The sequence below is a fragment of the Lasioglossum baleicum genome, unplaced genomic scaffold, assembly GCF_051020765.1.
Source record: "Lasioglossum baleicum unplaced genomic scaffold, iyLasBale1 scaffold0151, whole genome shotgun sequence".
Classification (NCBI taxonomy): domain Eukaryota; kingdom Metazoa; phylum Arthropoda; class Insecta; order Hymenoptera; family Halictidae; genus Lasioglossum; species Lasioglossum baleicum.
In genome coordinates, this window is record NW_027469211.1 from 91,213 (window position 1) to 102,922 (window position 11,710).

At 44.0% G+C, this 11,710-nt stretch overlaps 1 protein-coding gene across 1 annotated transcript; it reads left to right on the plus strand.

The window, feature by feature from the left end:
* Window positions 1-6,968: 6,968 nt before the first annotated feature.
* LOC143220057 (uncharacterized) lies at window positions 6,969-8,174 on the plus strand. Its single transcript, XM_076445803.1, has one exon. The coding sequence runs from the start codon at window positions 6,969-6,971 to the stop codon at window positions 8,172-8,174; it is 1,206 nt and encodes a 401-aa protein (XP_076301918.1).
* Window positions 8,175-11,710: the final 3,536 nt, after the last annotated feature.

Consider the following 11,710-nt stretch of genomic DNA (forward strand, 5'->3'; position numbering starts at 1 on the left):
CGGGGGCATGCAGTTCCTCCACTAATTGCATCTTCTCTTAGCTCATGTTCAAGATTTAGGATTAAACAAAAAGAAATTTAAAATGCATAAAAATAATCGCATGATCCGATCCATAAACTTTACATTGACATTGCGATTGGTATCTTGCGAATGCATTCTCGCTGGAAACTGACATCTTTCAAAATATGTAAATATATTTATATCATTCGATGTAGCATATGAACTTTAACCATTATTTCTTTCAAACGTTTCAGAAAAAATTGGTCCCTCATTTCTGTTCAATGATGTCATTCTTACAATTGTATCATGCATCATCTCGAGTATGTGTTCACGTAAGAATTTGAGTTTGGTTAGTATTTCTTCCCGCAGCTTGGAACTCTTGGCATCACATGCTTTCAAAATATGTATCATTTTTTTGTCCATGTATACCTTATTCACAGCATCGGCATCATTCGTCGGGCTTGCTAAACATCTTATCTTTCGATCTCTCGCGTCGAAAGCATCGCCATCGAGGCAAAGTGCGCTCGATCGCACATAATTCTTGCATGTTTCACCATCTTTATTTGACTCGTTTCGGATGAAAAGGTACTGATGAACATGATCAGAATGGTCTTCAATTTATAATCAAACCCGCTTCTCGGAGCTCCTCGATTATTGAAACAATTTCATTATCATGTCCGGTATGCCCAGCAGCTCGCGATGACACCAGTAATCTTATTCTATCCACTAATTCATTCGGATCATCCCAATGTACATAATCAATCACATTATCGGTAACCGCCATGTTCTCTGGTAATGTTGCCATGTTCTCCGGTAATGTATTCATCAAAAATGACTTGGAGGCAAACCCTCTTTCAGTGCGAGGTCGTATTTCAAGCAGCGGTGCAATTATATGTTTATACTTGTATCCCCTGTTACTCAATAGGGGATTTTCAGCGTTATGGTTGCGCCTGTGCGCATTTGTTGTCAACAGAATACTCTTATATTTCTGTTTGTCTGCATCGGTGTATATCGTATCGTCGGGGATTCTCTTGAAAATTAGTTCGAAAAGACCAGGTGTTCCTTTGTATTTTATATTATTAATAATTATATTATCTTCCATGTCTACGTCGAAATTCTTATCCCCAAGCATCATTGCATTTTTATCATAGTACACACCATACACATGGTCAACCTGTTTTTTCTTATCTGTGAAAAAGAAGTTCAAATATTCCTGTGACAGCGGTCCGAGATTCTGAGTCAAATATGTATTGGCTTCTTCATGCTGTTCAGGATTCTCCACAATCTCACGCATTGTCGTTTCGAGAATATTTTGGTCAAGTGGTTCTGTTTCGTCTGTCCATACTTCTTCTGCAGGATGTTCGGAATCTGGACAAAGTCGTTTCGGTAATCGATGAGGTGTTGGTCTTAAAGGTGTTTCCACACGTACTCTTTTCAATCCGCGATACCGAGGTGTGGCGTTTAGCACAGGCGGCTTCAATCCACAATATTGGGATGCAGCGTTAGGCATAGGTGATGTTGAAGATGGTTCTCCATGATATCCAGGCGTAGCATTAAAGACAGGTGATTGCTGCTGATACAATGAGGATGTTGGCTCCGAAGATGTCTCTTGAGGAATTGGATTGGGAATCGGTTTTGTGTTTTCAATCAATTCTTTCAGGGGTCTTATCACAGGTTGCAAGCTATGTTCCAACACCGCATCGGTATCCATTTTTCCAGCTTTTATTGCCAAATATTTTTTTCGTATAGCTTCACTCGTATTGGCAATCTCTTTCGTTAACACTTCTTTTTTCCTCTTTTCCTGTTTTTGTTTAGCAGAATTTTGCCCCATGTTCAATTGGAAGCGTTTTCAATATCGTTCAATAGCCGTTCAGCCGTTCAGCCGTTCAACATCGAACGTGTACGTTCGACAATCCGTTCAACACCTGTTCGACACCCGTTCAATATCCGTTTGATGCCGTTCAACGTCGAACGTGTACGTTCGACAACCCGTTCGACACCCGTTTAATACACCGTTCGACACCTGTTCGATACACCGTTCGACAACTGTTCAATGTTCCGTTCACAACGCGGGTTTGTCGCCAAATGATACCATTATACTATGACATAGTCATTAAATCCATGTCGATAACGACCTCTGTGCATAGGACTGTCTATAACGACAAATCCATAGTTTTGCTGCCAACATTTTGCACACAGTTCGTTAAATTGTCCAAACGTCATATCGGTATTTACATGATCATTATACACATGGCGCAAATTCATACTATCCTGTTTGAATAGTAGTAGGAGATTGGTATTATCGCGAATCAGGTGCTTTGGAATTCTTGCATATGATTGACAAAGATACAGACTGTCCACTTTTGAATGTCGACCCATGGAAAAGTACTCTCTAATCACATCTTGCTTGTCACATGCTACATCATCAAATATAAATATAGAATTCGGTAAAGCTTCGTTAGGTGGAACGACATCGGTATTGTGTGAAAAAGGAAAGTAGCCAATATTTTCTACGGATGAGAGCAGCTTTTCCAAATACTGATATTTTGGCTGCTGCAACGACTTTGAATATACGTATACGTTCTCAAATCGCATACCGTTGGGACTTTCCAACATGCTAATGACTACATTAGTCTTCCCGCAATTGGAAGGACCGCACACTATACCGCGTACAGTGTTAGGTAATAACGGTCCATGTCGTAGAATATTTTTGGTAGTTTGATCAAACTTTCTGTCTGAGATTACTCGAATTTTCACAGGTTGCCTAATGATCTGCATCGCGACTGTTGTAATAATAACAGATAAGTGTGGGCATGGGGAATATTTATACAAACGTTGCCCAGAGATATCAATCAGTCTAGAAATGACTTCCATACTTGTAACACATACATATGCTCTGTGACGTTGCAACGTTTGCGACGTTGCAACGGTGCCGCCATCAAGGATCGTCGTTCGCTTGTTCTGTCTGTGTTTGTTGTAGGGTATTCGTAGGGCGTGGTTGTCGCTTCGTGGTGAAGGCTCCGTTTTGTAAAGGACATCTCTTAGGGAGGAACGCTCTCTCACCTGTCGAGCCGCGGATCACGGGGGCCACGAAACCGTGTCGGTCCGGTCCATTTTAAGGGGGGGGGGGGGGAGTTGTGACGTTGCAACGTTTGCGACGTCACTTCTCCGTTAATTCCGCGCATATTTTCGAGAGCGATAAAGGACCGGACCGCCCTCTAACGGGACACGTACCGAGACAGGATTCGAGAGCGCTCCTTTAAGAGATCCCGATATTATCGAGGACCTCCTAATGACATCTGTCGCGCGTGCCGAGAACGGCAAGTTTCAGGGCCGTATATGGAACGCGCAGAAGGAACCACCGACCGTCCGAATTATCACGGGAAATGAACAATCGCCCCAAGGCCAGGAAGCGCCCGACGGAAAAGCGAATGGCCGTTTCGAGAAATTAGAGCTTGGTGCGAGGACACTCGGCAAGCAAACCGGAGGCGCCGCCAGGACAGCAGCTTGCGAACATCTCGTCCGATACGGACCGACGGAACACCCTGACGTCGTCTCGCCCCATCAAGGGAGAGCTGCCCCGGGGTCGGTGCCCTCGTAGCCAAGAAGAGGAAGCCCCTCCGCTGGTCAAGTAGAGCGATAGGCTCCTTGACCAATTTCGTGATTGCCCGGGGCCCTAGGGCGCGAAGAGGGTACGCTCCTGTGCCGTCGAGTCACGCCGTGGAAACACGCCATAGGCAATTCGGAAAAGCGGTCGAGTGGGGGGAACCGCGTTCGATCCGCTAGGCGGCCGAAAATCGATGGATCACTGTCGCGCTGGCTATCGTAGACCGCACACGTGTCTGCCCTTGAAAACGCGTTGCGAATCACAAAGTAATACTTGCGCCGCGAGAGATTGCGTGTCCTGTTGAGGGTTTCCGTGCGCCTAGGACTACGTCCACCCGAGCCCAGGCTTGCTGTACGCTCTATCGGGAGCCGTTCAATTGAATCGGAACGACAAACAGCACGAGAAACGGTAAGTCGCACTTGTGATCCATTCGATATTTTCGTTGCGCGCCGGCTCGACCTTCGTCGTGCGAGGACGAACGCTTCCCGTTCGGGCCTCGATACTTCGCTCGCATTCCTCTCGGAATGCTTTGAGATTTTCGTGAATATTTCGGGAGAGTGTTCCTCTGTAAATTGCGTGCGGAAGAGTGTCTTCCGAGGAGTCGCGTTCGGGAGAGTAATTCAATTCGGTATCTTCGCGTTTCTCGAATCCTGTGTCTCCTGTCGAAGCGCGTATTCTGTCCGTCGGCGTTCGATCGCGTAATCGATAACGTACGCGTCGGGGCGATTCACGTGCGGAAGTCATCGCGGCAGTGTCGCAGTTCGCCGGTCATCTGCGCCTCGCGTTTCCGAAGTTCGTTGCGAACGAAACGGCGATAATTGTCAGCGGTATCGTTGCGAGCGAAATCGGTAGGACAACCGCGCGGCGAACGGCCATCTTTTCGCTATCTTGTATGAAGAGCGCGGGCTCTCGGGTCGCGGCCACGTGGCCGCTGATTTTGTAAACCAACGACTGCTACAATAAATAGCTCGAGACCATATCGTAGTCGAATTATTCGATTCCCTATGAGATCCGTCCTGCCGAGAGGGCTGTCCTAGTCATCCCGTGTTCGAACCATCTGGCCTAGTCGCGACGTCATTTTCGATCCGCGTATCTCGAAGATTCGGCTCTCGACCTCGGCGTCTCCGAGCTCGAGCAGAGTTTTGCGTTTCGTGTGGCATCCTTGCGGTGTCTGGCGCCCGAACCTTTAGCTTTCGTGCGGGAATCGCCGAATCTTCGAGTCTCGTATTGTCTCGGGCGGACCGCGTGCACTCGGCTTGCTCGCGGCCTGGTCTCAGCGCCTGCAAGGCCCGAAGGTAACCGGCTTCCGCGGGTCTAACAGCTCGTCGGAAAAAGGTTAACGTGACAGCTCATCCATAGATAACATATGAAAAAAGATTGTTACTCATGCATACGCCGACGTGGAGCAGGGCTTCTAAATACCCTGATAAATAAATTGCCGTTTGAGTTACATATGTCTGGATATCAATTTTGTGGACCTGGCACACGGTTGCGCAAACGCTTGGCTCGCGGTGATCGCGGTATAAATCCATTAGACTCGGCCTGTAGAGAACACGACATCACATACTCTCGTAACAAAGATTTGACGAATCGTCACAAGGTAGATCACATTTTAGCTGATCGAGCACATCGTCGCATATTTGCGAAGAACGCTACGTTAGGTGAGAAGATAGCTGCGTCAACTGTTTGGGCTGCGATGAAAGCTAAGACGATGCTTGGGATGGGGATCAAGAAAAAGAAGAACAGTGGTAAGAAGAGGCGAACTCTACCTATAGCAAAGCGGGGCGGTTTCCTCCCGTTCCTCTTACCTGCATTGGCTGCTATAGGGTCGTTAACTGGTGGTGCTGCCGGCATCGCGAAGGTTGTGAATGACGCTAAGGCTGCACGAAAACAGTTGGAGGAAATGCAGCGTCATAATCATGCTATGGAAGGTCATGGACTTTATCTCACACCTCATAAGAAGGGTACCGGTTTAAAGAAAAAAAAAAAAACAACAAAAAAATTCACTCTATGAAAAACTAGGGATAAAACCAATGACAAATGGGCAGCTTGAGGATATAGGAAGGAAAAATATACCACATTTTCGCGGAGTATACATGCGCGATAGTCTTCCGACAAGAGCAAATGTAAATGAGAGTGGTATAGTAAACTTGGATGAAAGCATCGGTCCCGGTACACATTGGGTCGCATACGTGAAACACAATCATAGTGTAAAATACTTTGATAGTTTTGGTAATCTACGACCACCTGTGGAACTTATTGCATACTTCGGATCCTCAGCAAAAATTACTTACAATCATACACGTTTTCAAAATTTCAATCAAACCATATGCGGGCAACTGTGTGTAAAATTTCTTGAGGAAAACTCATTATAAATGCACATTATCGATACATACAATTTCATTATGTGCATTAAACCTTTCGTATAAACATGACACCTTCGTCGTTGACACTAACGTTAACGGGTAAGAACAGTACGCTCGCAGTTTAGTACTTTCCCTCGATAGATTTGAGCAGTCATGAATATGAATTGGGCCTCGTGGATTTTGAAACGTTTAACACAATACCGAATGTCGATGTTCGCAATAATAAATTTTATTTCGGAGAAAATGATGAAGAAATTGTAATTCCCGAAGGATCCTACGAACTGGATGCAATCAATAAGTACCTGAAACGGGAAATATTGCGACGATATCCCACCAGACATGATTCGGGGAACAACGACGAATACCCTCTCATCATACGTGCTAACAATAATACGATGAAGAGTGAAATATACTGTTCCTATAAGATTAATTTTGAAAAACCCAATAACATAGGATCACTACTTGGATTTTCTACAAACCGTATTCTTCCACCAGAAATGTGGTATGAATCTGACGCTCCTGTGAATATTATAAGCATCAACGTGATTAGAGTGGAATGTAGCATAACAGCTGGATCATATAGTAATGATAAACCCGTACACATTATTCATGAATTTTCACCTAGGGTTCCTCCTGGATATAAGATCTTAGAAACTCCATCTCGAATCATTTATCTTCCGATCGTCGTGCGAAGAATAGATGATTTAGAAATACGTTTGGTGGACCAAAACAATCGTCTGATTGATTTTCGTGGAGAAGAAATCACGGTTAGACTGCATGTAAAACGGCGAGATCCACGCATCTACGAATAAGTGCTGTATTATGCTTGTGTATAACAAAACGGACGAACCTCTAATCGCAGCCGCTACAAAAAATACGTTCATCGACACAGTAAGTCGAACAAATTATCACACAGCACCATCGTCGAGGAAGAAGAACCTGAGCTTGCAGAACATACGTTTTCTACAATCGTTGGGATTTATTGTAAAGCAATAATGTCCGACATTTTGGCCATTGGCAATACGCCAACCTCTGATAATCGTATAACTAAGATAGAAGTGCACACATATAATCCCTATGCAAATACTACTCTCGGAAATAGTGATGAAATAAGGATACCGATACATCAGCAGGATCTGTATACGCTACCGTGTGAGAGTTTCTTGTACATTGAAGGAAAAATCATTTTAGCAGAGGCTCCACCTCAAGGAACAAGCAACAATGTTATTCTCGATACCAATTGTGCTGCTTTCATGTTTGATGAAATTCGATATGAACTGAATGGAGTTGAAATAGACCGCTGTAGAAATCCTGGAATAACGACCTCGTTAAAAACACATGTATCCATCTCTCCTGGAAAAAGTAAAGCATTGGCCACCGCAGGCTGGCATCGTAAACTGGATGGCACAGATTTCAATTTCTGCATACCATTCAATATGCTATTTGGCTTCGGTGAAGATTATAACAAGATTACCGTTAACGTGCGTCAAGAGTTGGTCTTAATTCGATCACGAAACGATCTAAACGCGTTGAATGGTTCTAGTACTTTAAGACCTAAAATCGAATTATTCAAAGTTCAGTGGCGTATGCCACACATAAGTCTGGAAGAAGTAACCAAATTGTCATTACTACGCATTCTCGAGAGAGGACAAATGATACCTATGAGTTTTCGCTCTTGGGATCTATACGAATATCCACATTTGCAAACAACTACGAAGCATACGTGGGCGATAAAGACTGTAACACAATTGGAGAAACCCCGTTTCATCATATTCGCATTGCAGAACGATAGCAAGAATAAATTGCAGAAGAGTGCTAATCAATTCGACGATTGTAAACTGTTAAACATACGGTTGTACCTAAATTCCGAATCGTACCCATACGACGACCTAAACTTGGACTTTGAAAAGAATAAGTATGCGATACTTTATGACATGTACACAAGATTTCAAAACTCATATTATGGTAATCGATCCAGTGAGCCGCTATTGGATGAATTACAGTTCTTATCACAGGGTCCATTTGTGGTCATAGACTGCTCTCGTCAAAACGAGTCTGTCAAAAGTGCAACCATTGATGTGCGCATAGATTTCGAGTGCAGAGATAATGTGCCTGTGAACACAGCTGCTTACTGTTTAATCATACAGGATCGTATAGTCGAGTACAGCCCGTTGACCAACGTCGTGCGCAGAATACTTTAACAAGCGGTGGGTGCATGATGACCCATGTAACATTCGTCGATCTACAAGGTTTCAAGTCAGGGGCAAACGGTTTCATTGTAAAAGAAGCAGCCATTTTACGAGATGGAAATAAACTATTGCACTGGATATTCAAGCCACCATTTGAATTCCATCGATTAACTGCTACTGAAGCACGTCAGGTTCGATGGTTAACGCACAAACATCATGGAATAGGTTGGGCAGATGGATATGTTCCATACAAAACAGCCGGAAGTTGTTTGAAACTGGCTCTGGAAAATACGCAGCAGGTCATTGTCAGGGGTTTGGAAAAGAAAAAATGGTTATGGAAATTAACTGGAATAGAAGCTCTTGATGTGGATCTGGAGGATGTGCCAAGATTATCGTTAATGCAAAAGGGATTGCATAGATGTGCATTCCATACTGGCGTATGTGCCATGGAAAATGTATTTAAACTGTGTAAATTATATACTGATCGACAAGAACCATGTTTTTGAATAAAATGTATTATTTAACAAATTTTTTTTACTAGAACTTCGTTTATTTCTTCCCATATACCAAATAGCGTCTTGAATGCTGACACTACAATTTTTGCGAGTTTCCTGTTCGTTTCTAAGGGGTATCATATTTCACCTATTCGTTGCTGAGGGGTATTAAGGTCAACCAAATAGCGTCTTAAATGTTGACACTACAATTTCTGCGAGATTCCTGTTCGTTCCTAAGGGGTATCATAAAAAAAATATCAAGGTCAACTAAATAGCATCTTAAATGCTAACACCGCAGTTTTTTGCATGCGCCGAGATTCCTGTTCATTCCTAAGGATTATCATATTTCATAAAAAAAAATATCACACATCCTGTGGTCTCCAAAAAATGTTGACACTGCAGTTTCTGCATGCCTGTTGTCCTAAAGCTGTGAGAATTAGCGCGATGCCCCCCCCCCTCCCCACCACCACATGAATTTGCTATGTTTGCACTTTAAAAAACTGAAAAGAACGAGGGGATAGCGAGAGGCTATGAAACGCCATTGTTGGTTCGATCGGCAAAGTATCAACTATGTGGTCCGCAACCGTCAACTCTCGAGCAACGCGGCAGAATAATGAGTCTAATCCGTAAGTACTCCGGCAACCGCTAAAAAAATGCATTATTGTTTCTTTGCAACTGAAAAAAAAATCTTTCCTAATTGTTTCATTTAATATCAGTGCAGATAATTCGGAACAGAGTATCACGCACACAGTGCGTATATTGGGCCGGAGATATCCCTTGACGAATACATACTACAAATATCTTGACATTGGGGTTCGAATTGGTGGTTGCTGTCATGTTGAGTTGGCTATAGGAGACAATCACGGCAATGAAATTCAATTTTCTATGGCTACGTGGAAAGATTTTCTACGAAAGAGAGAAGACATTCTGCGGAACATTGCCAACTCAGGGAATGCTGTGCATGTTGATGATATAACTGTGGAATTCTATCAGTTAAACGATTATGTGAAGCTTGCAAAATTATCAACTTCGACTAAGTGCATACAGATTACTCAGAAAACGATGAGAAGATTGTTTGATTTGGAATATTGTGTCGACCACATGTACTCATGGCTATCTGAGAACCTATATTCTGTACAAACAAAATATTGTAAGTTTATGCAAATAATTTCTAATGTTACCGATGATTTTGCAAAAGCAATTGTGGAACATGAAGATTTTGAACGCAATTCATTAATAGACACCGAATTGTTAGCTTTAGGCTTAGATGTAATGCTAATAAAATAAATCAAAAAGTTTATTCCAAATTATGATATTTTATGTGTGATTTCCTGTCCCAAGATTCCTACCAAAAATGCTAACGCTGCAGTTTTTTTGCGAGATTCCTGTTCGTTCCTAAGGGGTATCATATTTCATAAAAATGGTCGATCAAAGACCGACCTATAATATTTCGCAGTGACTTCCTGTCGCCACAGTTTTTGCGAAATTCCTAACCAGTATCAAGGTCAGCCATGCATGCGTCGCGATTCCTGTTCGTTCCTAAGGAGTATCATATTTCATAAAAATGGTCGATCAAAGACTGGCCTAGAATATTTCGCAGTGACTTCCTGTCGCCACAGTTTTGCGAAATTCCTAAGCAGTATCAAGGTCAACCATGCATGCGCCGCGATTCCTGTTCGTTCCTAAGGGGTATCATATTTCATAAAAATGGTCGATCAAAGACTGGCCAAATAACGTCATAAACGAAAAAAAAAAAATGCTGCAGTTACTGGAAAAAAAAATGTCAAGGTTGATCAAGTAACACGAATTAGTTATAACACGTTCGACATAATATTTCGCAGTATCTTCCTGTCGCACCAATAGCGTCTTGGACGAAAATATGCTGTCGCTGCAGTATTTGCATGCCCAGAGTTATTCTTTGACTTATATATACCAAATGTTCGCTATGTTTATGAGATCGTCGGTTGGTCAAGCGGCTAATGAGTTGGTCTACCAAGCGGTAGACCGGGGTTCGAATCCTGTTCGAGTAAGACAGTTTTTTTCTTAAAAAAAAAAAATCGCAACCGCTTGTGACGTCATGGAAGTGGTGGGGGTTCCAGCGAAGGTGGTGGTATGCCTCGCAACAGCTCGTGACGTCACGGAAGTGGTGGGGGGGGGGTTCCAGTGAAGATGGCGGCGGTAGGCTACGAAACGCCATTGTCGGTATGGTCGACAAAGTGCCAACACGTCTCTGGTGACGTCACTTCCCGCGAGCTGATGTCACTTCCTCATGACCTCCCAAAAAAATGGGGGGGGGGGGTAAAAAACGGACAATTACCCGGGGGGCAATTACAGGAGGGGCAATTACAGGGGGGGCAATTACAGGGGGGGCAATTGCAGGGGGGCAATTACAGGGGGGCAATTGCAGGGGGGCAATTACAGGGGGAGGGCAATTACAGGGGGGCAATACCCCGGGGGGTAGGTGGAGGGGGAACCCCCTCCACCATGGGGGGGAACCACCCTGGTCCAGAACCGGCATTACCTTACTACACACGTCGTCCTCCGACGAATCGAAATACCCTTTGTTGATGGCCGCGTATTCTTCGAACGCGTCCATCTCTGCTTCGGTTGGAGAACGAAATCCTGCGCGGTTTCCACTCTGTGTTGGTGCAATATTGGGCTGCACAGCTTTATTCTCAGGTTTTGCTAGACCTGTGGTGAAAATGCGAGCGTGGAATTCTTCGAATCCAAAAGCTTCCACTTGTGCTTAACAGCAGTGCTCCCCAACCATTTTATAGCCGCTGACCGGGCAACGTTTGATAGTTTTACCTCGCCTCGATAAGGGGGGGCGTTAATTGTTCATATTGTTGCGGTGGCTTCGACCACTTCTCGCCGGTGAGACGGAGAGCCTCGCAGAATAAATTCCTATAATACTTCATCACGTCGTCCTCCAACGAATCGAAATACCCTTTGTTGATGGCCGCGTATTCTTCGAACGCGTCCATCTCTGCTTCGGTTGGAGAACGAAATCCTGCGCGGTTTCCACTCTGTGTTGGTGCAATATTGGGCTGCACA

Bases quoted from the DNA above. Each gene is read 5' to 3' on its own strand.
- LOC143220057 (XM_076445803.1), top strand. From the start codon at position 6,969: ATGTCCGACATTTTGGCCATTGGCAATACGCCAACCTCTGATAATCGT.